At 41.7% G+C, this 26,794-nt stretch overlaps 1 protein-coding gene across 2 annotated transcripts; it reads right to left on the bottom strand.

Annotated features, from left to right (window-relative positions):
- Positions 1-1,502: 1,502 nt before the first annotated feature.
- On the bottom strand, positions 1,503-26,794 carry itchb (itchy E3 ubiquitin protein ligase b). Of its 2 annotated transcripts, none has more exons than XM_020635961.3 (24): positions 26,643-26,794; positions 21,188-21,280; positions 20,744-20,885; positions 18,273-18,397; positions 16,895-17,029; positions 16,559-16,610; positions 16,287-16,468; positions 15,709-15,925; positions 14,354-14,449; positions 13,091-13,265; positions 12,745-12,814; positions 11,615-11,699; positions 11,380-11,508; positions 8,986-9,058; positions 8,539-8,610; positions 8,205-8,293; positions 7,845-8,004; positions 7,620-7,753; positions 5,741-5,881; positions 5,505-5,625; positions 5,290-5,394; positions 4,659-4,755; positions 4,301-4,373; positions 1,503-3,672 (listed from the first exon to the last, which is right to left on the bottom strand). In XM_020635961.3, the coding sequence occupies exons 2-24, from the start codon at positions 21,255-21,257 to the stop codon at positions 3,573-3,575; spliced, it is 2,643 nt and encodes an 880-aa protein (XP_020491617.2). In that variant the 5' UTR covers positions 21,258-21,280; positions 26,643-26,794; the 3' UTR covers positions 1,503-3,572. The 2 variants fall into 2 exon arrangements, with proteins under 2 accessions (XP_020491617.2, XP_020491618.2); XM_020635962.3 differs by lacking the exon at positions 26,643-26,794 and adding an exon at positions 26,235-26,379.

The raw sequence follows: 26,794 nt of genomic DNA, 5'->3' as shown, positions 1-26,794 counted from the left end.
ATTTGTTTTTTTGTTCAAACATGAAAGAAAATATGGATTCCCCTTCAAAAGAAAAAAAAACAAGACTATGCTTATCAAAGTAAAAGCATGTCCCTTGAACTTGCTGAGCTTTTCAGAACGGTGGATATGATCATAAATCATGTTAAGAAACGTTTAGGGACCGATACACAATGTCTGAATGCTGACACTGGTTCCTTCATCCAAGACACGCACACACACATTTTTTTGATTTAATTTATTAAGGTGACAATTTCTATATTACACATCTTTTTCATGTACATCAGAAGTTAAACCAGGGAAAAGAAAATATAGTGTTATAGCATTTAAACCTCTTATTAAAACCTCTCTTTTACAAAAGAAACTTTGTTATTGACACCATTTACAACTTGTTTGCATGTACAGGAAAGTGACAGTGGTTTAGTTTTACACTCTGGAGCAACTTCATTATGATATTTACACATGTTCTTATTCACTACATCCCAGGATTTTAATATGTGATCGACCCCAGAACAAGATTAAAACAGCACAGGGTTAAAAAAAAAAAAAATGTAAAGAGGCAACTTTACCGATTCAGTTTTCATCATGATACATTCATTTTGATCACACTCACTGAATCTGTCTCAGTAGTTGTCCTGCATCTTAAATCACAGTTTAAGCCACAATTCATCAGCTTCACGTTTTCTAGATTTGCAACACTGGTGCAGTTTCTTCAAAAGAACACGTCATACTCCTCGAGGTGTGGATACCTGACAACGCCTGAGGGTGAACATAAGGCTACCTGAAGGCTAATGACGGACGCGACAGACCACCTCGGTGGGCTCGTGGAGACAAAAGCACCCAGAGAAGTTGGAGGGAAATGGCTTCTCCTTGACAAACAATCAGCACCTGAGTTTGATGTTCCTCAGTAACCACACCTGTTCTTTTCAGTGTTAGATTAACCCAATTCAAAAATAGACGCTCCAAAAATGAGCAACCACACAACCTGCTGTTCTTCATTTTACATAAATAAACCGCGTTAATCTTCTTATTGAATGTTTCTGTTGATTAGAAGCATAGGGCCGTATACAAGAAGTGGATGTAGACTCGCGCTTTTAAAAATAATGCCAACGCTAAAGTGACTAAAAATTGCATTATTTCTGTTGGCCAGCAGGGGGCGACCCCACTGGTTGCAGAAGTAGTCCGATTTTATGCAGAAGATAACCCTCCTTCACTTAATTAATAACCTCAGAAAACACTTTTTAAGAGAGTTTTAAGAGCGGAGATGCTAGTTTCAAGCTTTCTTCATGATGTTAATTCTGTAAAATAAATGATAAAGCACAGATGCTTTTGGGGCATGACCTGAAAAATGCCATATTGAGCATTTGATTACTTTAGGCTCTAAAACATCAGACGTTGGCGACATCCACCTCTTATATTCTGAACAGGATCAGCTGTTGTGTAAAGACAGATAAACCAAACGTCATGTTTTTGTTCTATATACTGTTCCACAGTCAACACCACAGTAACAAGCCAGACCTTAGTTCTTTAATATTGCTCGGGGAAAGAAAAGTGTTCAAAGAAGAAAGTCTGCCACTAACGGTTTCTAATGCTACATGTGTACAAGGAGCTCGTTTTTTTTAAGAGTTTTTGCATTCAAAGTGTCGTTTAAAATGTGACCTAAACTGAAGAGAAGGGATTTGGTTTCACTTACATTTGGTTGTTTTTTTGTTGAACATATAAAGTAAGGTACTGAATACGATGCATTGAACACCTTCATTATAAAATACTCTCTCTCCTCTCCTCATGGATTTCCACCTCAGATCAAACTAAGATTTAAAGGCTGATATTAAAACGTACAAGTTAAAAGTTTCTCCCCGAATACTTGAATCCAATTCTGCACCACAACAACTCCAGCCCTATAAAACTAGGGTCCTCTCGAATGTCCCACCACTTTTAATAATGACGCTTTAAACACTTTTTCACCATCGTACAAGATGGAGTCAGTAGCTTTGTCCAAAAAACTTAAATATAGACTTGTACATAAATAATACCGCTGAGTCATCACTTCGGGGCCTCGATACATGTGTGGTGATAACTGTCTGCAGAGACCCGGTCCTCTGTCTCGATTTTCATGTTTTGTTTTTTTCCCCCCAGCCAATGACAGCGTACAGGTGAGTGTAGGACTGGATACAATTCAGCGACATTCAAACCGGACCTGGACCTAGCCGCAAATAAGAGAAAATGTATAATCCTAGTGAGGCAAAACGGCAAGCTGATAAAGCTTGTTCTGGGGCGCTGGTGGCCTGGTGGACGGTGCGCACGCCCCAAGTGCAGAGGGTTCGAGTCTGACCTGTGGCTCCTCTCCCACATGCCGTTCCCTGCTCTCTCTTTTTGCACGATGTCTGGCTCTATCCACTGTCCTGTCTAAATAAAGGCATAAAAACCCCAAAAGCAAACCTTGAAGAATATATATTTTTAAATCTAAAACAAGGGTGAACCTTGTGATGGCTTTTGACCGCATACGCAGATGTTTTAGACAGGCAGGTACCAAACACCAACAGCTAGCTTGTGCTAGTGTGGGGTAGCTTGCAGAGTAGGTAAAAGCATTAAAACGTACACACTACGTCCTGCAGTGTGTGTGCTTCAGGAGGAGGGGCTCAGTTTGAATGTTGTGTTTATAAACTGCAGTGGAAAAATGCTACTGACTCCACCTTTAAGATGATTCACAGATCAAATACATGACAACCAGAAGCTGTTATATGAAGCCTTTCATCTCGAAGAAGCACCGAGATTGTCTGTTACTAAAGTGTTAAGTTGGAACGCGCCACTCTCGTAAATTCAAAAGTTATATTGTTGTATTTTTCTTTGTTACTAAGTCATTAAAGTGCACCCTCGTCATTTTACCAAAACAGTGAGAAGTTTGAGGATAGGACAATGAGGTGGATAGAAAAGTAAGATGCAACTAATTCAAATGCAACAAACAATCTTAAAGCAACATCAGATTTTTTTTTTGGTGAAACTTATCCCTGTTTTTTTTTTTTTTTTTTTTTTTTAAAGCAATCACATCCTTTCAATCCTGCCTCTCTTCACTTCAGACGCTTTAGTACAAACACACTTAATACAAAGAAATCAGTTTGTCAAAGACGCCTCGACAAGACACTGCTGTGAGATTCAGAGTCCAACACAAAGCCTACCCTGTTGCCTGTCATTAAATGATCACAGGTATGGAGGACACATCTACTGCATTCCCTTAAACAGATGTCACAGGGGGAGTTTTTCAGGATCCCATGCATAATGTGGCGCACATTCTGAGACCCAGGAGCAGCGTCTGTGTTTTTGGTTTGAAGAATACGAAACTCTCAGACCTGCTGCAAGCACAGCGCACACAGTAGACGGAAAAAAAGAAAAGAAATCCCAGCTCTGCTTTGCAATAACATGCAGGCCACAGTCCGATGCACGCACCCGTGGAGGTAACCCTACAGGTGTGTGCATGCATGCAAGCATGGGCACAAACACATCAAACACCACCCGCCTCTTCTGCAGAGGCTCCCTGAATTAAACACTTGTGGTATCTTATTCCTTCAGATTCCTTCTCACTCCTGTCCGAAGCCTTCCGTCTCCTCGATGGCAAACATCAGCTTCTCCTTCAGCTGCTCGTAGCTCTTGTAGGGGGGCAGATCCAGCCTGTTGAAGCTGGGGAATGGAAATACAAAACGTGCTTTAAAATCAGCTTGACATCAGATTTATAGTAGTCAGGTGGAGGATAATTAAGATGACCTCAAAAACATCACAACACTGTTGTTGTTCAGGGTCCAGCATTTACAGACATTAGCCGTTTTCACTAATGCACTCCTGAAAATGTCTTAAGAGTTTCAGGAGAGGCTGCACAGCTAGGAGACTTTCCCTGTAGGACAGGACGGGTAGTCTCAGGAGGTAGGACAAGATAAGGAGGGCGTAGACATGGCGGACAAAGCTACAGCTCCCGACACAATAATGACAGTTTTTTGATTCTATATCAATGCGACGTGTAATTGGACAAACTCACAGTATCGACCAAGAAGCTCCATTTTAGCACAATGACATAATCAGCCCACCTGCTCACTTCACACTGAACTTTTCTAACTCATAAATCTGTTCATCCCGACTTCATGCCGTCATTTTACATGTGGGCTAGGGTTAAGTCGGGGGGGGAAAACATAAAGAGCTTGCATTGACACATGCAACACAACCCTAACATTTTAGCATCTATATGAAAACACCAATAGACTTGGCTCTGTCACAACCTCAGCAGAACGCTAAGAGGCAGATTGTTTAAACTCACCATGTGTGACTTCTGGGGAGCCAGTTCTCTTTCCCCACCTTCTCAATACAGAACTTCTGGGGACCGTTGCTTCCTGCAGGGAGAAAAAGACAACAAACAGTCAAGGATCTACTTTGTTAAACACTTTGGAGGACGATAGCCTCTGTACGTGGGGCGTGCACACTAACCACTAGGCTACCAGCGCCCCCCCATGGTGCAAATCTAAGTTCTTAATAAACAAGAGAGAAAAGGTGATGAGGTGCATAGAAAATAAAACATAGTTAAAAAATTATCCAGCCAACAGCTTATATACATTTTTAATCGGTGTTCAAACTCAAATGCTCTAATTTCAAAAAGATAACATTGCTTGATATTTTACCCATGAGGTCAGCAAAGCCTCCGACAGGCAGGCGACAAGTCCCGGAGACAAACTGCAGCAACCTCATCCTCTTCTCGTTGTCCATCTCCTTTATAAACTAAAGGACACAAGAACACATCGTGTTAAAATACATAACTGTCGGTCTGGGAGGGTTGTTTACAGGGCGAAGTGATACTGGGTTTTTGAATGTTTCTGAGGAAAAAAGAAAAATGTTGACCGCTTCCCAATTGCACTGTATGTTTTGAACATTTTGCTTTAATAAAAATATTTTGAAAAAAATAAAAAAAAATAACTGTCACAAGACAGATGATACATATCATCAGGTATGATTTAGATAAACAGTATAACGGAAAATAAGTGCTGAAAGATGTGCTTTTTAAATCTTGTTTAATGCATCAATAAGCTGTTTTTAATTCATTTCTTTCAGTTTCTGTATGTTCTTCATATCTCACAATCTGCATAACTTAAGAAGCTTCACTCTGCTGATTCACTTTGAACATGGATACCAAATGATTTATATCCCAGATAAGAGTTGCTTGCAGGATGTCTGTTACCTGTACATAAACCCTCAGTATAGTTCTGATATCCTTCAAGTCTCTGTTCATTGAACTTAAGTTTGGTGCAAACTAACCTGCCAGAACCAGACGATCTGTTTGCTGCTTCGAGCATAGTGTCTGTAGATTGTGTTCCTCTGCCAGTCTGCAAGGTCGATCTCCTGCATACCACACAGCATCACCTGCAAAAAGACACAGGTTTTCACATTCATACAACCTCTTAATCAATCTCAAAACAGTGAAATCAGGTTATATTTCTGAAATAGGAATCCCTCTTCCAAACCGTCCTCACCTCCAGCTCTTTGGCATCAAAGTATTGCAGGTACTGCTGGGGGAGGACCTCGTTGAAGCCTTCAAAGAAAGCCTGCGTTTGCTCCTCCACTCCTCGCGACAGCCGCCACTCTGCTACCATCCTGCAGGGGGAGACATACAGCTGTTAAACTCCAAATCATCAAACACACAAAACCCAAAAGGTTTTCTGCTCAACTCATTGAAAAAGAAGGTTGAATTCAATCCAAACAAACCCACCTGATGTACTCCTCTTTGTTCTCCTCAGTGACCAGGATGTCTCCTCCTCCTGGTTTCAGCTCGTGGGTGGAGATTTCTCCCAGGATCTCTTTGTCGACAGAAAAGAACATCTCCAGCCCGCACTCCTCGATGTCGTTATCCCTGAAGAAAAGAGCGGACAGTTACAGCCCAACTCTAACGACGAGGGTTGACAAGATCGCAGGATTTAAACTTACTGGTACCTGTGTTGATACCACAGCAACAAGAAGACAAGTCCTCATTTTTCGGTAATTCATTTTTTTTTTTTCCCAAAAATTGCAGGCAAACTCCTGCACACTGTTTAAACGTCACGTTCCGAAACACGTTGGCTCTCTCTCCAGCTTGCAGCAGCCTTTGTTTCAAAATGTGACTAAAGATCTGATGCCATAAGATCATTAAAGTAACGGAGGTCGAGTCGTTTTACAACAAATGCTTCTGAAAAGAATCACAACATTGTAACATTTTGACAACCATGGTAACAAACGCAGTCTGTGAACTGACCTTCAGGTAATTAAAAGTTCAACATTAGGTCAGCTGCACATGAGAGCTCAGAAGGTCACGGCCTGTATCTTTCAGAGAGATAGATCCACTCTCTGTCTGTTCGGGATTAACAGCTTCCCTGATTGAACATGACTTGCTCTGACTCCCAGGAGATCGAGGTCTAAGATCGATACACTGCTTTTCTACCCCGACTCTCCTCCTCTGACATGCATTCATTTGACCCGAGACACACAACCTGACAAAAAGGTGAGCAAAGGGAAGCGTGGCTCTTTGTTCAGAATCCAATAATCAATATTAAGCTGAGAGAAGAGCCTGATTTGGACCAGCAGTAAAACCTACACGTCAAACAAAAGGATGGAGACTATTTATCTACTTCCAGGACGAGAACCTTTAGATATAAGAGGCACTGCTTCATGTAAGTTCTCGTCGGCCGAGATTTAATACTTCTGTGTATAATACAGTTCTCCTGAAACTCATTCCCTCACAAGTTGAAGAGGCACTGAAACACTTAAAAAGTCAGTCATTAATACAACTAAAACGGACAAGCACTTAGTGGAGACAGAATTCAGACAAATGTATCTCCAGGTCTGTAGCTTTAGGACAGACTTCATTTTGTTTATTGCAAGTTCAACTTTCCCCCCCAAAATATGACAAACATGGCTACAAATTCAGAGTCAGACATTTAACCTCCAGGCCATCTAGGTTTTTTTTTGGAGAGGTAATGACCCATAAGTCATCGTGCTGTTGAGCCCTCATACTCTACTTTACTGTCTTGGTATCCCCCATTATAGAAAACGCTGCCTTAAGTGAAGAAAATCTTCAGCACAATTTCTGCTTTCCTCCTGCTTATTGGTTACTGAATTTCAGAAGCAGGTTGGATCTTGAAGATTTGGGGAAGACAAACAAGAGGGTGCCAGATAGTCTAGTGGTTATGTTGCACGCCCCATAAGGAGGCTATAGTCCGTGCAGCAACGGCCAAGGGCTTGAATCTGAACTCTGCCCTTTTCTGCCTGTCATCCCCTACTCTCTCCTCCCAACATTTCCTGTCTCCTTTTCCCAAAAAAGGCAAAAGGCCCAAAAATATCTCTTTAAAAAAGACAAATAATTTCTGGACTAAATGGATATCAGCAGTGAGCAGCTCTTACACAGATAATTATAGTCAGACTTATACAGTCAAGAAGAACTCTGTTGTGTTTAAGAAAAAAAAAAGACAAATATCTGAGGTCTCTTTGTTTTATCTAAGAAAACTCAGAGTCAGCCAGCCACAAGTCAGATGATCCACTGAAGCTGCTCTAGGTATATTAAATAATAAAACCAGCACATCTCTCACTTTGCTGTCCGCGTGGCTCTGTGTACTCACTTGATCCAAATGAGGGAGTTGTAGAACTCGGGGTCCACTGACTCCAGGTCTTTGAGGGCCAACGGCTTGTTCAGGATGCGCTTGTAAAACGGCAGCGAGAAACCAGTGTCGATGAACTTTCCATGGAAAAGAGCCTGAAGAGACAGAAAGATGTTTTTTTGTTTTTTTTAAAGATGTCGTTGGGTTTTATTTCAGGAAATGATTCTCTGAATAGAAATAACTAACCATGGCAATGAAGCGTCCTATGAACTTGAAATACTTGAGGTGGTCGGGGTTAATGTAGGAGGCGGGGTTAATCTGGAGGCAGTAGTTATCTTTACCGGCGTATTCGAACAGGCAGTACATGGGGTTCAAAACCTCGTGTGACAACAGGAAGAACCACTCTCTGGAAGAAAGGACAACACACACGAGACACAGACTCAAAATCACAGATATCTTTTACAAAAGATCTGTGACATCATTCAGAGAACTACCACAAACACAACATATATGAAACACAATAACACATGTTCTCCACCACGTGAGCACACATTTGAAATCATTTGTATTCATGCATTTTTTTTTTTTTTTTTTTTTTAAACTCACCTGGCCACGCCTCCGTAGTCGAGGCCTTCTTCTCCAGGGAAGATGATCCAGAGTCTTCTTCTCAGATCCTGAGCGTTGAAGCTCATTATCTAAAACAGAGATTTCTAGTTTAAATACACAACTTTCTTCTCTGTTGATTAATTCAGTCGTTTGTTTGACTCATTGGCTTTTTACACTTCTATAAACACTCAACACATCCACAGCCAATCACGTCACTTGTCCTGGAAAAAGGCTCTTACTCGAGCAAAACATCAAACTTGTCCGTAAAAAGCAAAAAACTTAATGGGCAAACGTATAATCACAATGGTCTGCGTGTTAGAGCGGATCAGTCTACCTGCTGGAAGGAGTCCTCAAACAAGGTTTTTCTTGTCACCGTGATCTTGATGTGTTGAGACATGGACAGTTGCTAGGGAGAAGAAAATAAAATATCAGATGTGGTGACAAAATCAAATACAATCCAACGAGGCTGCAGTAATATGAAGAGCTGTAGTCTTCCAGTAGTAGGTTCAAGGTTCAACACTAAAATACAAGCATCAAGGGGGGGGGGGGGGGGGGATTCACATGAGTCTGTTGAGGAGACCAAAGGTACTAAATTCATTTTTAAATGTGTTTGTCCTGCACCTAGGCAGAGTATATCTGCCACTGAATGGCAGCAGCTTGTACTCTGTATAAAGGAGGTGAGTGCATTCACCTAGGAGACATGTATCACTAGATTTAATAACAACTCAAAACCGTTTGGACAGAAAAACACATTTGAGAAAAACTCTTGTCATGATCTCACCTGGCACCAGAATCTGAAGTACTGTACTTTGGCTTTAAAGTCTCGAACGTAGGTGATGTGAGGTCCGTTTTCACTGCGAGAGAGAGAAGCAGCAGAGACCGACTTTAAAATGGTTTGAACATCTTAAAGCATCAACATTATTCTCCTGAGGTAAGACAAAAAAAAGAAAACGCGGAAGTAGCGGAACGAAGCGACAGAGTCTGCTATATGATGCTATGATGAGAATATCTGCCTTTTTATTAATGCTTAGTGTAGTTCAACAGAATCACAATGTCAACAAAAGAGCGGAGAAGAACAAACTGAAGAACAGAAAACCTAATGCAGCCGTGCACAGAGGTCTTAGCGGTCGCACGGACACTTTATGCACCGTGCAGCAGTCACAGTTTATACACATCTTCTCATAATATCCTGCTGCATTCTCACATCAGCCCACTGACTTGCTTCAGAAAAAATACTAGGGGACTGGGAGGAGAAACTCCAGGTGAAGTCTGAATTAAAATATAGTTTGTTTGCGTTCATACATGCAGCTCCTCCGGGTAATATCAGGAGTTTTTCAAGTGTGAAAGCCTTAACTTCTTAAGAGATGATGATCATTGTCGTTTTAAAACAGAATTTCCCTTATATTTGTTATAAAGTATTCCATCACACTACTATTATTTAAGGTTAGCTTAAACATGTCAGGAATGTTTTGCCCATTGTGCTTCTCTTCCCGTCACTTCATGCAGACACATTCTTCTCTAAAGTCATCAAACCAGTTCATCTGCCCCTGAAACCGAACCAAAGTAATTACCCTTGAGTAATGTTCTGCACACACGTTATTATCTTGAGTTATCTGACGTGTTGCATCAGAGAGAAGGACAGAATGAAAGCAGGTGAGACCCGGTGACACATTAGTCACATCAGGACGACGCGTCATGAGATCTTAAAGTAGAGACAGAAGAGGTGACGTGTTTCGATTACAATCTGCTGAAACTAAACTACCTGTTGAAGAAGAGTGCCCAAGTGAGGTGCTTTATTATTGCTTACTAGTATAGTTATTATCAAACACCCATCTAACTTTAGGTGATTTTAAATAGATTTTCCTAACGCTCTTTTTTTTCAGGGTTTATTCTTAAGAGTAGGTTGACATTAGCGCGAGGTGGGGTTCCCTGACCAGAAACACACATCACTGAATCATCTGTGGCATGCAGACGTGCAGGAAAAACTCAAGCTAAATGTTTATTGACAGAAACTCCAGGCAACGTCCCTGCGAGATGTTATAGTTACCAAGGAGCTACTAATGCACATGACCTCCCTAAAGAAGAGTCTGCTGTGTTTGCCCACATGAATCTGTGGTTTTGGCTTCTTTTGCTGATAGAGAGAGCTTTATTTTTAACACAATTAATGCAATTCATTTGGGTCCTTATTTACTGGGCATCCTGGGCTTTTAAGTACAAACAGAGATGTTGATGAGAAAAATAAATCTACCAAAGTGGTCTTGCAGGAAACATGTTTAATGGTATGAAGGGAGGTAATTCATCTAATTCCTAAAGGTTTATTGCTTTTCTTCTTCAATGCAGCCTACAGGACTTCCTTCGTGGAGGACAGTGGCTCTTAGCTTCTTTTGTTTTTCCACCTCTGTTTCATACGTTAGGTGCTGGTTACTTCTCTTTGTTCCTCTTTGTCGGACAAGGTCACTGACATTAACAGAAAAATGGCATCCATGATCCATGATGCTCTTTTAACCTCCTAGGTATTTAATCACCGGTGTTGCTAAGTAACTGCACTTCTATTTGCAGCAACTAGAAACGCACCTAGTTACTTTCAAGATGCAATAACGCTGTAACAGTTACTGACATTTAAAAGCATGCGTTACTCGTTACTTTATGTGAAACAGCAGACAACAAATGAAGGTGAAATGACATCGATTCGGCGCATGAGGTTATGTTAATGTCAGCACAGCAGCATCCTGGGAGAAAGAGTGTAACACATTATTTTCCCCATGCTTGAGTTTTACATTAAAATTAAGACCATAGCAGTGTGTTGTCGAATGTGTGCAGGAAAGAAAACTTCTCTCACAAGCATCATCGAGCTAGCCGAGAACGCTTCTACTAAAGTAGCTGTCAGAGAGCCCGGCGCTGCAGACACCCAAACGGTGACATGTTTCATATCAACAGTTGAGTCTGTCGCCTTCAGAGATCTAATCAGTAAAATACCTACAAACTGAAAATGACTTCAGTGTTATTTGAAATGTGCGAGTTGTCAAAACTTAATTCTGCCACAGCAACACTAAGCAGCAGTACATAAAGATGACCAGTGAATTGATGTCTCTTTAAGTGAGAACGTTACACTGAATTGGCAGCTTCACATCTCAACCCTTCGATACAGCAGAGAAGAAAATGTTAGAGGACTTACAGTGAGGATTTTCCGGTGCGAGGGTCGATGTAGGTGGTCGTTCTTCTGTTGTGGTCTACGAAGTAAGGGATACCGTCAACAGTGAACCTCATCTCCCAGCCCTCAGGTAGAGGCTTATCATTGAGCAACCTGAAAGAAAATTCAATTACATTGACATTAAGTAAACTGTCACATTAAGCGAACCCCCCTCCAAAAACACAACACAACACACACACACACACACACACACACTTACCCTTGTGTTCGTGGGTCCTCCCACTGTGTTGCCCTCGTAGGGTGATGTACAAAATAAACTCTGCCATTTGAATCAGTTCTCTTCTCTAAAATAAAAACAAACAAAAACACAGTCACGATCACATTATTATGGGTTCAGCCAACTTTTAGGCAGTTCATACCATTACTACCTTTAAAAAGCTTCACTTATTCAAAAATTGTGAAGCTTTAAGATATTACACTGCAGGAGAATTTGGGTAGCATCACACACATGTGGAGAATCCTAACAGATATTCTTCTCCATGATCATGCACACACTACGACATATGAAAATCATGGCACATCCCAGAATACAGGATTTCACTAAGATGATGGTTCCCATTGGAGGAATGCACCACCTCAAGTGACCTCACTTAAAACAATGCAGTTGGCAGTTAAATTTGCATTAATATTGCTTTGTGTAGAGAGGACTTAAACGTTAAAAAAAACAAAAAAAACAAAGACGTGTGGGTGAAGAAATATCTCTCCAATGGATACAGTTGTCCAGTGCACCCATGCAGGTTGCATCTTGCAGCCGGTCATTGCTACTGTCCTCTTATTAATGTCCTGCCTCGTCTCTCGTGGCGCCCCAAATGATTTCAGAGCAGATCTTTGATGTTAAGACTGGATCTTTAAATGACTCACACCACAAGGTAATCTGGGAAGATAATCAGTGGGGAGCAGCCTTGAGTCGGGAACAACCCCGGGAGTGTTGGGAAGGAGGAATCAGACCTCAAATCAGGACTGATTATCCTGCAGTCTGAGCCAGATTAAAAGAACCTTCATTTTATCGATCCTTCACATGTTTTATGACCGAGGAGGGAAAGGGGGACATGGCTTCCTGTTTTTACATCACACATTTCATATCTTGTTAGTTTTTAAACTTTTACTCATGTGTAAGATTATAACCTGGCATCACTCCTTAATTTAGCAATCCATGGCTGAGATGACTTTGCACATAGTTACAAAAGTAGGTCCAAAGTTACACAGCTGCTAGAACTTTTCCTACAACAAGCTCCTTTGCTACATTTTAAAAGAAGAAAGTTAAGTGGATTATTTCAACACACTTGTGTAAAATCAAAGTCTCAGAAGGCTCTGCATTAAAGATCTTACCCCATCCATGTGGCAGAGGCCCGAGAGGATCAAACTCCTTATTCTGAGTGGCTGCAGCCTGGTCCTGTAGCTGCAGAGCAGAGAATCAGAATTATGGCCATGAATCAGAATGACATGGATGCAGATGAAGTGTTTGAAGTGGGATACAGTGAGCTTTGATGGCAGTAAATGTTTGAGGTGTCATAAAGAGTCCAAGAGGTCTCGTTTGCAAAACTCTCTTGTGGTTGTGATGCATTTCGTTTTATCCCTAACAAAAACCAGCAGGCTGATGAGTCATTGCTCGTCAGTTTGTAAACGCCCACATCGCCTCGTGTTGTCACAGTAACAGATACAAAGGAAGTCTCACCCCAAATATGAACCTCTGGTTGAACTGCTGCATGGCGCCCTGCAGCTGGCTGCGCTGGTGCTGCCACTGCTCGTAGTTACGCACCGACTCCACCGTGGGGCGCTGCCACGTAGTGGTTCTTGTGATGTGATCGACAAAGTAGACCCGCCCCATCTGGTCGACGCGACGCTCCCACCTGAGGAGGAACGACAGGATTGTTTCAGCTACTAAAAGCTTTTTAGTTTATGTGAGTCATCATGTATGACACACAGATACTTTGAAAATGAAGAATTTTTGAATGGCTATATTTAATTTAAGAACTATCCTAACTTCTGAAAAGATAACGGTTAAAGTTAAGCATTTCCCATAGATACAGGACTCTGACATGGAAGAGGGCACGTATTAAAATAGAGCTTTGTCCCCTCTAACTTTTAAAGCTCTTAACAAGCTTCCTCTCTGACTGTTGTTTTGGCTTCTTTGATTTCTGTAGCACCGTTTTTGTGATTCTTCCTGTAACATGTTTATATGTACCAACTGTGCAAGCTGTGATGACAAATTCCCCCCTAAGTGACAATAAAGTATTGTGTTGTATTTTGATGAACAATGACAGGATTAAGCTCGTGATGGAGGAGGGGAAAAAACAGACAAAATATGGTGTTGGCAGACGTCGTCCACATTAACTGATTCAAGCAGGAGGGTGTCGGACAAAGCTACATCAGTTCATGCGTCACAGCTTAATAGTCACATAAAAATGTTAATGTAGTGGGTGAACAGGTCACAGAAACTAGCTGCATAGTGCGCCGAGTTAATTATATCCACAGGTTCAAAATGAAAGGTAAAATATGGACTTCTTGACTGGACCTTGAGAGACGACATAGCATTCAGAGTTTACAGCTCAGATAATGACCTAACACAACAAACATGACCGGCAGACCGCCTGTGAAATGACTTTATGTCTCTCCATGTAATAAAACACTTAAAGAGGACACAAAGCATGCCATCAAAGTCCAGTGATGTTTTAGAGTGAGGTAGAGATGATGATGATTATTCTGCTCAGGCGTGGTTAGCAAAACTGGTAGATACACAATGTGGGAGAAAGTTGAAGGGCACAGCTTGTGTTATGATCATTAATAAAAGGCATGACGCAGAGTCTTTTTGACTTTACCATGAGAAACTGTTTTCATTTTAGAATTAAAAAAGGGGTGGGGGGGTAGGAAACTTGCCGAAATAAACTACCTGTGTGTGATTAAACAGAGAAAAGACGGAAGGGGGAGGAGTTTTTACCCAGGGGGCAGCGGGTCAGGGCGTTCCCACGTCGTTCTCTTCTCCACGTGATCGACGAAATACAACCGTCCGTTCTGATCCACCCTCTGCTCCCACCTGAGATCAAACAACAGCAGTAAAACATTATGTAACGCTAAGCCATTAAGGTTATCTGTGGGTGTCAGAGCAGCCATTACATCATGAGTCATCCTCCTAAAGTCACAGTGTTGTCACGGTGACGGCACTGACACAGCAGTAATGACACTGGAGTCAGTTAGACACAAACGTAGTGACAGTGTATAATGGCGTATGTGTGTTGGGTTTACTCATGCAAGGACACACCTGTGTGTTGTTCTATGTACTTGAAAGCAACATGTCTGTCGTCCTGTTCATAATGACGAGCTCTGCGTGTCCGACAACATGTTTCCCACATTTGTCAATAACCCTGTAGTCCTAGCTGCTTTGTTAATATTTTCATAAGGTTTTCAGCAAACACTCAAAGTGAAATTGAAACCAAACCAACTGGAAAATCAACATTATTCTGGTCCTCAGCGCTCGTCTCTGTGCGTCTGTCTGTGCATTAAGAAGAGAGCCAACAAGAAGCGCTCAAAGATTCTGTCTTCTTGTAGGGCCGGAGTGAACTTTTCTCAGAGTATGACTTTTTGCTCAAAGATTAGCCTTTTATTTAGGATTTATTTTTGGGGGTTTTATGCCTTTATGTTAGAGGTAGGACAGTGGATAGAGTCATAAATCAGGGACAGAGAGTGGGGAATGACAAGCGAGAAAGGAGCCACAGGTTGGATTTGAATCTGGGCCACGTGACCACTAGACTACCTGCAACCCTCAAAATATTACCCTTCTTTGATCTCTACTTTTTAGCTTGTCCTGTGTCTTTGCCATGCTGGCAATCCTGTCTCAGACAACGTAACAACAGGCCAAGCACCATCCTGTCAGCTACTTACCTAAAGAGGCATAACTTGTATCGTTCATTAAACCCCCCCCCCCCCCCGTGCAGTTTGTGCCCAAGAGGACAATAACTAATCTACTTATTTTTTGTACCAGGCTGTTAACATGTTTATTTATGTAAGAACAGGCTTTATTAAAATGGGGTGTGTGTGACTTCTGGGGCTCTTGGAGCCAGCCTCAAGTGGACACTCAATGAACTGCATTTATTTTTTTTGCTTCTGCATTGGCTTCATTTTTTCCCCCGAGGTTGCCACTTGGTCTTTGCAAACATATTAAGCAATCTGGCTTTGGCACTATGATGCCATCACTCCTCAGAATGACATCGGCCGATTAGATAATACTCTAATGACATATCCGGCTCAATAAAGAAAAACACGCTCCTCTGGAAGGATGAGTAAATGAGAGTTTACCCAGGGGGCAGCGGTGCGGCATTGACAGCGGGGACTCTGGGAGTGACAGCCGGGGTGATGCTGCTAGTTGGCTGTCTGGTTGCCGTGGCTCCAGAGTTCCTGTCTGATCCCGGTGATGGACTTGAGTCCGGAGCTGATGAGGCCGCCGTTCGCACGGGTGTATCAGGAACTGACTGACCATCACTAGTATCAGCAGCAGAGCCGTTACTGGATAATGCTGGAGAAGGAATAAGAGAATTCAGGGTCAAATCTTACATCCTTAGACCAAGAGAGTAAATACAGATAAATAACTAAACAAGAATTAGAAACAAATATAATATCATTTACCAAGGTGAGCTGGATTTGCAGCTTCATTTGTCTTGATGTTAGACCAGTGTTTGGTCTTCAGAGACTTAATACTAACATATTTTTTCCAGTTAGCTGTGCATGCTCCAGCTGAATAAATGTTTGTCATTGGTTGGATTGCTGTAGAGTCAAGAGTCGGCGCAGCGAGACGAGCACTTGATCTTTGATTCTCTCCTTTCCTGAGTTGAACAGTGTCTGAACAGATCAAACCTTTCCAACACTAAAAGTCTCACCTGGTGAAGAGTTGGGTCTTCGGGGGGTTGGAGGAGGAGGTCTTGAGGGTCGGGGAGGTCTGAGAGGCCTCGAGCCCCCTGATGACACAGAAGGAGACCCTGTGTTGCTTGCTGACCTCCGACCTGCAGGAGATGACCTGTGCTCTACACCGTCAACGGCTGGAGAGCTGTCTCGACTCCGCCTGCAAGGAGGAAGAAGGGAAAGAAAATGAGGAACAAGGACTGTGATAAAAAGTCTAGCGGGGACGGGAATCACTTCTTTTTTTTTTTACCTTATAGCATGATCGTCGTTGGGTTCATTCAGGGTTTCCCCATTTGATGTACCTGAGGTAAAAAATGACAACAGCACTGATTAAGCAGAAATTTTTTTTTTTGTTTATCCTGATGATATGAAAACAAACTTTTGCTGGTTTGACAACTAAATGATACCAACCATTTTAAATACACTCATAAATATCCTCATGTTCTGTCTCCCTGGGAACCCCACGTGCAGCAGAGTGACTGTTTTCACTGTATTTTTAACAGTTAATCCTAAACTTAAAATAGTCACGCTTGCCTGCTCCTGCATGCTTCTATAAGACTCTGCTCAGCTCTGCTGTGTGACTCACTGTGATTGTTGGCTTCGGCGGTGGCGAACATCTCGGGGTCGACGGTCATGCCGTCCAAGCAGACAGACAGGTCGCCCACCACGTCTGTCTGATCTCTGTCTGCACACAGCTGTAAGGTCTGCACCACCTCAGAGACTGCAGGGAGGACACAAATAAAGGATGAGTAAAGAGGGTGACAAAAGAGCTTCTTCACAAGAGTTGAGTGACTCACTGCCTCTTTGTGTTACTAGAAACCACTTCTGATCTGTACATGTTCTCATTAAACTGTCTGTATTTTAGCTTTGCTGGACTGCTGCTCACAGGTCTTTATGCCTGATAGCAGTAGGACAGGAAGATTTGATTAGTATGAAGTATGTTTCCAATATGTTCAACCTTATCCATAGCTTTCTCAATTCAATATAGATTGCACACATAAAAAAACACAGTTGCTTGCAGAAGATTGAAGTTGTCAGCTTTGACAAAAAGGCTCTGCTTTCACTTACTCTATAAGCTAAACAGCAAAAATGGAATCCCAAAGTATGAGTGCAGATGTTGTTGATGTCATGGCCGTGGATCTTACACTTGCACTGTCTTGGCTGTCTGAGATATTTACTCATATTTAAATTAGAAAGAGTATTTGTCCACATAATTATAATGGAGGAATGTTGACTTTGTATCTGCTTGCTTTGCATGCTTCAATGTGTCGACCCTGCTGCAAAGCCCTAAAAGCATAAGCAGTCAAACTCAGCCTAACTTATCCATAGATTAGATAGATATATACTTTATTCATTCCCTGGGGGGAACTGAGGAGTATCCCATAGCTCACAAGTTAAAACATTAAGCATTGATTTAAAACAGCATAGATAAAATGAACAGATACTTGAAATACGAAAAGTCTCTGCAGTCCTAAATAGTTCTTATTATTGCACCAATGTCTAGGGTGTAAAGGAGAGAAGGGAGAAAAGGGCAGGCAGTGACGTTTCACCCACAGCTCCAGTCATGACCTGCTACTATTGGTTTGTGTGTAATGAAGTCTGATGACGGAGTGGACAAAGGATCTCCTGAACCTATGAACTGCTGAATCTATTGCTTCATTTGACAACATTTACAACCAACACTGATTGGACAGCTGCCTAAAATGTGACATTTCACCTTCAAGGGTTTACAGGACTAAAAGAGGCATTACATCCTTTGTACCGCGCAGTATTCAGCTGCTTAATAAGAGTTGATTATAGAGGACGAACTTGGCACTCTGCACTTTATTTAACCAGCTGAAATCCCTCATAGAATCATGTGATGCTTTAGTGTGTTTTTATGTGTTCTTATGTGCTGTCCTGTAAATGTATGTATATGTGTGTGTGTGTGTGTGTGTGTGTGTGTGTGTGTGTCATTGACTCACTTTTCATGTCGTTGGACTTGAGCGTCTCACTGATTTTCAGTGTGGCCATGCCAAGCATCGCGTCTGACTTCAGGGTCTGATGACTCCACACCCGGAACACGAGTTTGCTGAACGGGGTCACGATCCTGTGCAGAGGAAGAAAGAAAAATCACCAGATTGCACGATGTACTGACGTTCTAAGGAGACAGAAGGAGCGACGCTCTGTTCCTCTTGATTTCTCATCTAACTATCAAGGAACTGAACATTTCCTACATCACAGTTTGTGTCAGCACTATTCCCTCTTTGATTTGTTTTAAGATTTATTTTTGAAGCATTTTGGGCTTAAGTGATAGACAGGACAGTGGATAGAGTTGGAAATCAGAGAGGGAGAGAGAGAGAGAGAGAGAGAGGGGAATGAGTTGCAGGAAAGTAGCCACATATCAGACTTGAACTCAGGCTGCCTGCTTTGAGAACTACAGCCTCTGGTCTGTACATGGGAGAAATGAACTAACCACTAGGCCACTGGCGTCCCTATTTCCTTTTTTCACCACAACACAATATTGTTAAAGGACAACATTTTACTCATCAATACAGCAGAAATCAGATATATCCAAATTTGCTGCAAAAAAAGGAAAATCAGCAGCTATGATTTGAAGACATTTATGGGCATTTCATCTGCTGTCTTCGTTGGTGTTTCAGAGTTTGAGTAGTTTGCAATCAGCAGCAGAGGCTGATTAAAGGAAAAGTGTCGTTATTTTCCTGAAAGCAACTCCCTAAGACAATAAAGTTCAAAAGCTATTCGAGGACAGCAAGTGTCCATGACCATCACTATGACAGTCGTTTAGATAACTGGCACCCTCAGCAGCCCCGGGACAAAAACATTTGTGGACACACGGGCTCAGGTCGGATTACATCCCATAGTAAACACTTGTTATGTAATAGCTCTGCACCCGTGGGTCCAAGAGAAACTGTAGGAGAAGTCTATATTAAGATGCACGCTGTGCACGGCAGAGGATCGTGGACGGGCTAAAATTAAGAGGACATTTGATGTGTGAAAATGTCAGGACTGTGCGAGTGCACTCAGTGTGCAGCATATGTTTCGAAACAGGATTCCTGTAGATGAACCGGACACACTCTCTCACCAGCGTGTTGCATTTTACTGCCATGTGCCAATCACTCAGAGAAAACATATCTGTTCTTAAAACTGTTCAAACACAAGTTATCCTGCACTTAGAGTGACACTACAGACAAAAAAAAATAATCTTTCTGGGAAACACAGCGAGGATGAGTCAGTCAGAGAGAAAATTGCTGCAGGCCTGACAAAGAGAAAGATCACATCTTACACCAGCAGTTTTGCACCATTATAAGGAAGTTAACTTTTGATATGCTCTGTAGAAACTCCCTTTTTCTGTAAGCGAATTATGAAATGCAACGCTAAACTCCTGAGTCAGCACTGTCATCCAAGAGATGCCTCTTCCTCAAAGCCAAACCTCAAAATAACCACACTCATTATGATAACCACATGATCCAAACTCCGGGGGGGGGAACAAGAAACCTCACAGCTTACACAGTTCAAACACCAAGACCCTCAACAGATTTGAATACTGTAGAACTTCAAATAAAAACCCATCCCAATTTAAGGCCCAGTTCCATTCCTCGGGCAAGACACTTAGCCCCGAATTGCTCCCACTGCTTCATCAGTATGAATGTGTATGAATGGGATTAGTTACATCTGATGGTCACTTTTCACAGCAGCCTCTACCATCAGTGTGTGAATGTGTAGGTGTGACCTGTGGTGTAAAAGCTCTTTGAGTAGTCAGAAGACTAGAAAACAAATATACAAGCTCAAGTCCATTTTCCATTTACCAGAGTCTGAAGGATGTAAATATTTGCTGCCATCCACTGGTGCTGATTATTGAGTGCTGTATACTCCAAAATATATTCGTAATAATCTTCACAACATTCAGGAGAAGAGGACATAAAGCTGCTGTTACTGATAAAACTTCTTGTTCTAAAGCCTTTAACTCCAGTGTGTCTCATCTGCTGTGTCTATAACGCTCAGAAGCCCAAGGACAAGAGTTTTAGTCCCCAGAACAGTGGGTTCAATTCACCACATGCTGTGATTAAAAAGAGACAAAAGTCCTGATATTTCCTTTCAAATCTTTAAAGTATAAATGTGACAGCTTCTGTAAAATAACAGAGAGTGACGTTTTGAGCTTCCTGGAATACCAGACAGGTGACATTTAACAAAACAGGGTGACTAATAAGAAAGGTTAGATGTCTATCAAGGCTCGGGAAAGGTTTCTGTTAAAATTCATCATTGTGTTAGAAATCACTTTGTGATTTGTAGGATGCAGGCTGCAGAACAAAGTCTTCAACACAGATCTGGATGTATGAAAAATATAATCTGTTTGCAGCGAAGTACTGAGGGATCATAAATGTGACTGAATGTCATGCGGGTTTTTGGTAATCTCGGCTAGACTTTGACTCACACGGTGAGCGGCTGCTTCCATTTTGGGCTGTGGGTGTTGTTGCATTTCTCTGTTTTCTTGGACTGGCCGTCGACCGTCACTTCCACATACGGACTGGGACCAAACCAGTTCTTCTTGTTCTCTTTCAGTTTCGCTGATAGCACTGAAACGAGAAGATGTGGAGAGGAAAGAGGGGAGAAGAGGAGTCAGTCACGTCGGAGAGAAAGGCTAGGAGGAAACCAATAAGTCAAGGAACAAGGATGCGACATGTTTTGCGACACGTTTTATTTTCAGTTTAAAGCAGACAAAGGAAATGAAAGCAATGAATCCAATAGAGCTTTCTCATACATACAAAGGCCGGTTTGTATGATTAAACAGAAGTGACCTCACTTTGAATGCGAGCTGAAAACTATGTGAAAAACCACAACTACATGTTTCATCTTGATGATGCCTACAAAGACTCACCGATGATTTGTAGCTGCGCCTTCATTGGGTGTCCATTGGAGGTGCCCGGCTTGGTGACTCCAGTGGCCATGACATAGGGCTGGGTTTAAAAGCCTGCAGCACAGACAAACACATCATTAGCCGGATGACAAATTGGCTTCTAACGCTGCCTCCCATTAGCAGCAAACACATTAGGTCATTTAGAACACGGTATTACACACCTGCAGAAATATGACAAAGACAAATACATGTTTCTACCTGTACTGTACCTACTGTAGTCAGTAATAATACAAATTTCTCCTTCATCAGGGACAACAAATGAAAATTAACTAGTTAGCTAAATCTGGTATAAAGTATCTCTTCTCTTCTTAGACTAATGGGATTTTTTGTAAACTGTCCCCGATTCAAATAAACTAATGAACACAAACAAATCAATCAAACCCCCAGTTTAATTTTGGTATAACAATGACGCATGATTCAAGAGGGTCTGCCAAATGAGCGTGATATAAATTATTCTGAAGCATGAACTCTAATAGATGAAGAGTCTACAATTAACTATATTGTGTTACGTACCTGGAACCGTTCCTGAACAATAAGTCAGATAGACTGAATCAACAATATCACATCGAACAACATGGCTTCTCTGTTACAGTGACTTTGTCAAGGTTGTCATGTGACAGACAGACGGGGGAGGAAGAAGACAGAGGAAGGCTGAGGAAGACGCAGAAAAGTAACCGAAGCGTCATTTCAGGCAGTTTTTTATTTTTATCATCAAACAAGAGACAAAAAAACAACAACTTTGCTGCACTTTCAAGTTACACTTGGAATTCATTGTCCGTCATAATCCTCTCGGCAAAGGAAATGAGAGAATATTTATTTTTTTATCAGAGATCTTCTCTTTCAATAAATTTTAATGAGGTGCACCGACTTAGCTGCGTCTTATCTGCTCTCTGTTTTCTCCAGAACCGGCGTTTTCCAGTTTATCTTTGTGGGGAGTGAAAAGATAAAAGCTTCTCAAAAGGAAGGAAAGAGGATGATGCATTCCCTGTGCCGAGGGCTCTGTTGACCCTGGGTCACACTAAACTGCAAGCTGACCTGCACGCCGAGAGGAGATGAGACTTTAGGAACAATCATCTGACTATTGACTCTTACTGACTACTCAAAGTGCTTTTACACCACAGGTCACACCAACACATTCACACACTGATGGCAGAGGCTGCTGAGTAAAGTGACCATCAGAAGTCATTAATCCATTCATACACTCATCACATACGGTGCGACAAAGCAGCGGGAGCAACTTGGGGTTAAGTGTCTTACCCAAGGACACATCAGACATGTGTCTTCAGGAGCTGGGGATCAAACCCCTGACCTTCAGACAACCGACTCTACCACTGAGCCACAGCCGCCTCTACAACCTGTGCTCATGTTTCTGCTCTGTGTCTGCAAACAGAGCCACTGAACTGTTCACACAACTGTCAACAACTTCATTAACAAAGGTTGTACCTTTGCTTGTCTGAACATAAATTTACTTTGTATTGGTAATCGGTAAATGCCAGAATAGATCATTCATCAGTATAACTAAAATCCTCTTTACACATTTTTTAAATAGCTGTCCACAGAGGCTCTAAATGTCCCCCCTCCATCCTTTATCATCAGGTTTAGCAGCCAAACCAAGACTTCCATTTCTTCCCTAGTTTGTTATCTTCCTACATTTCCCAGGATGCCACAAAGAAAGCCCCATAAAGGATCACAGTTCAGCTGCAATGAAATGTGAACATAAAGCTCTAAATATTGGAAATAACTTTAATCATTGAGGTTGCTTTGCTCATTCAGAGCTAAAGGGGACATTTAAGGTAAATGATAAATGGACTTGAGCTTGTATAGCTTTTTTCTAGTCTTTTGACTACTCAGAGCTCTTTTACAAAAGTAACTAATCCCATTCATACACATTCAAACACAGCAGACGAAGCAGCGGGAGCAATTCAGGGTTAAGTGTCTTGCCCGAGGACACATCAGACATGTAGCTGCAGGAGCTGGGGATCAAACCCCCGACCTTCTGCTTGAGAGACGACCACCTCTACCAACTGAGCCACAGTCGCCCCATTTATGTTGAAATGCGTGTTTGTATTCTCTTGTAATGAATTGTTGGTGGTTTAACAATTTCAGCTGGTGTAGCCACAGGTCTCACCACCTACTCCCTCAAGAGAAACCGCAAAACCAAGTTTCTGATATTTTCCAACCAATCAGATTTATTTAAATGAAAGATTTTGCCGTTTGGACCTCAGACAGTGATTACAACCCGGGTTCGAAGCTGACCTGTGGCTTCTTTTCCTGCATGTGATTCCTCACTCTCTCGCTCCCTGATTTCTGACTCTATCCACTCTGAACTCCTGACTCTCTTAATTAAGGCACGAAAAGCCCCAAAATAAACCTTTAAATTACAAAAAAAATCAGTCAACAGATGGGAGCTCTTAAAATACAATGCACCGTCTTGCTCGCTGAGGAGTCAGGTCCCACAATCCTACCTAGAATCTGGTCTGCTACCTTGATGCGTCACTGAATAATGAATGTTCCTCAGTCTGTCTCGTCCACGATGTGCATGGCAGAGCAGGAGAAAGTGACGAGCTTCTGGGTAAACTTTCCCCTTCGGCTCCTGCTTTAGTCTCTGTCAATAATTAATTGCAACTGCTGACATTGCAGCCCTACAAGCAGGCGGACTATGTCTTGTAGATGAAGGTGCTCACTAACAGAGCTGAAAAACACCTCACCAAACACAGGCCTGAAAATGGTGACTGGTGAGGCAATGAGGCATTTTAAATCAAATTTAGGCTCAAATTACTCTCTACTATGTTAATAAGATTAAAGGGTCAAAAAGATTCCTCTCTGTGATGCTTTAAGCAAACCGCACCGAAGACATTGGATATCATCGATCACTCTCCACACTTGGGGAACCAACAGGTGCATTCAAAACGTATGTGTGAAATGTAAAACCAATCAGTAGTCGTAGGCTGTTTTACGGATGCAATAAATTCATTTTATTTTTAGCTGAAACCAAATATGGGCTTCTCATGGTTGTTAGGAATAATATAACCAATCATTTTGCGTTGTGGCATAAAGGTAAAGAGATGGGCGATGTAGTTTCTCACAGCTCTTTAAAGCCTGGCAGATCATGTTTTTTCATCGTATTGTCTTCTTCTGAAAGTGCAGGAAACGTGCACATTCTAAAAATATGTCACCACAGCAATCACAAGGTGCGTTCTGCATGACAAACTATTCAAAACTTCATTTTCTTTTGAATGAAGCATCTATATTCTGCAACTTGGATTTAAAAAATTGAATTGTTTAATATATGCACTCATCAGAAAATAAGTCAACTGCGACAAAATAAACCCGATAGAGCTATAGGTACACAGACTGTGAAAATCAGGGCTGACATCAATACAGAAAAAAGAACTACTAAGCCGATGACTACATGTCACTTAAACATGTCTTACAAACTGCATGTTGCTGATCTTTCCCAGAGACGGTGTAAGACTCCCACACTGCAGAACATTTTCTTTCATGTTTGACCATGAAAACAAATCAGAGTTTGTCCAACAGCTGACTTCTTCTGTCCAATTAAAAAACCTCTTCTCCCCGAGCCAACAGTTAGCGGGACTCAACACAACAGATAAACATCAGCCACTGACATCGATGCATGCCACAAAATTGGCCGATGGGCCGATGCCTGCCAACAGAGCTGATTTCCTCCATATATTCTGGTCTCAAATAGCCCATCCCTTATGGGACACATTTACAGAAAACATTTCCTAATGACGTCCGACAGACAAAACAAACAAATACAAATATGATGCAAAGATCAAGTTAAACACACAATATGTAAAATCCGCCGCCAGGGGGCTCTCAATGAAAACAATAACAAAAGATGATGTTGAGGCTGGCGGGGAATCATGGGAGTGATTCTCTCTGTTGTAAACATTGTTAGATATTTTGTAAAACATTTCCCACAACAACCTGGCTCTGAGGAGAACAAGCAGGAGAACGCCGGCCGGCCTTCCTGTTCAGACAAAACTGGTAGCTGAAGACACAAACCAACAACACAGCCGACCTCGCCGAGTAGACGTGACAAATAGATCTTTGTTTTCTCTCTACCTTTGCTGATCTGTTTCTCCCACATAACTTTCACAATTAAGCAAGGAGACAAACGTATGCGGTCAGAACAGCTGCTGCTTCCAGGACACTGAAAAGAAGGATGGGTCGTACTTCACAACAGGAATGTAGACAATAGACATCGAGCCGTTGTGCTTGAATCAGCAAAAATGTTTCCTTTCAACCGGTTCACTCAATTCTACCATGAATATATACGGTCCTTCTTATAGTAACATACGTTTACTCAAATTATTTATCATAGTTCCGGGGTAGCTCCAATTATTTTCTTAAAGTTTCTTGTTTTGTGTTTTGTAAATCGTGTAACTTTAAATACAAAACCAAACTTCTAGTTTATTCATATCTTAGATTAAATCAAGTTTGACTCTTCATGAGAGAACATGGAGCTCGCTCAGGAACATCTTTTATGAATGGGATCTTTTTGCTGAGAAATATAAAATCCTTAAAAGAGGATAACTAGCTGGTTTAATTGTTTAGAAGTTAAAAGGAGAAGTTACATCTTTAAATTATAGGATAGATAGAAAATGAAATGCTGCTTATTTCAAGTAAAAAGACAAACTTTTCAATTCAAAAGGACCAAACGGAAACACTGTAACTACAGAGAACCATTCTGAATACAATTTAAATTCAAAGGGACAGAAAAGAGTTAAATTAGAGAAAACTGTTGAAATATGAAAATATTTTCGTTGTTCTCTTTAAATTGTAGGTATTAAACATTTCTGTATTCATGCTTTGTGTCTTTTCCTGAGTTTAAGATGCCAAACATGAACATTACATATCAGAAATGCTGAAATGAACGCGTGACTTTAATAGGATTTAAAAAAAAAGATCTTTGAGAGAAGCAAATGAAAAACAACTCCAGATATCCACTTTACTCGCTAGATAAGAGTTTTTAATTCACCTGAAGTTATGGACAGCGATCGCCTGTTGGTAATCTGTGTCCCTCTACATGTCCGTCGTGGTCTGTTGATCATTTCATTATTACATAATTTAATCTCACTGGAGAGCGGGCTAGCTGAGTTAGCCGCGCAGTTATGAGCAGTCTGTGCTGGTTAGCTCGCAGACATCACGTCTACAGGCTGTTTGTTGTCAGTGTTTATATTTACAGTCTCTCAGGAGTTTCTCAGTACGTGTTGAACGTCAGCTGGGCAACACTTCCTCTGACAGCCTGCTGCCATCACAGTCAAGCTAACTCCCTGTTAGCATGTTAGCTCGTGTCATCATCATGGCTGGCTGCTAAATCTAAAGTCCAACAGCTGTGAAAAACAAACCGACCACACACGCAGTAAACATGGCGTCTGTCACGTACCCGAATCCGAAGCGGAGTTGAGAAAACCAAATCCCCAGCTGTCGGTGTGCAGGATGTTTTTGGGGTTTCACTCTCGGTCTTCACTTTGAGGAAGAAGAAACTTCCACCATCTTCGTAGGCGCACGTCACTCGCGTCACGTGACCGAAACAAG

Source organism: Labrus bergylta, chromosome 12 (assembly GCF_963930695.1).
Source record: "Labrus bergylta chromosome 12, fLabBer1.1, whole genome shotgun sequence".
Classification (NCBI taxonomy): domain Eukaryota; kingdom Metazoa; phylum Chordata; class Actinopteri; order Labriformes; family Labridae; genus Labrus; species Labrus bergylta.
The sequence above is the reverse complement of the archived record's forward strand: the minus strand, read 5'-3'. Positions and strand labels throughout refer to the sequence as shown.

Coding starts and splice junctions, on each gene's coding strand:
- itchb (XM_020635961.3), bottom strand. CDS start 21,257: ATGGCCACTGGAGTCACCAAGCCGGGCACCTCCAATGGACACCCAATG. Junction 8,005..8,204: donor GACTACGGAGGCGTGGCCAG/GTGAGTTTAAAA, acceptor CCTTTCTTCCAG/AGAGTGGTTCTTCCTGTTGT. Junction 4,374..4,658: donor AGGCTTTGCTGACCTCATGG/GTAAAATATCAA, acceptor TTCTCCCTGCAG/GAAGCAACGGTCCCCAGAAG.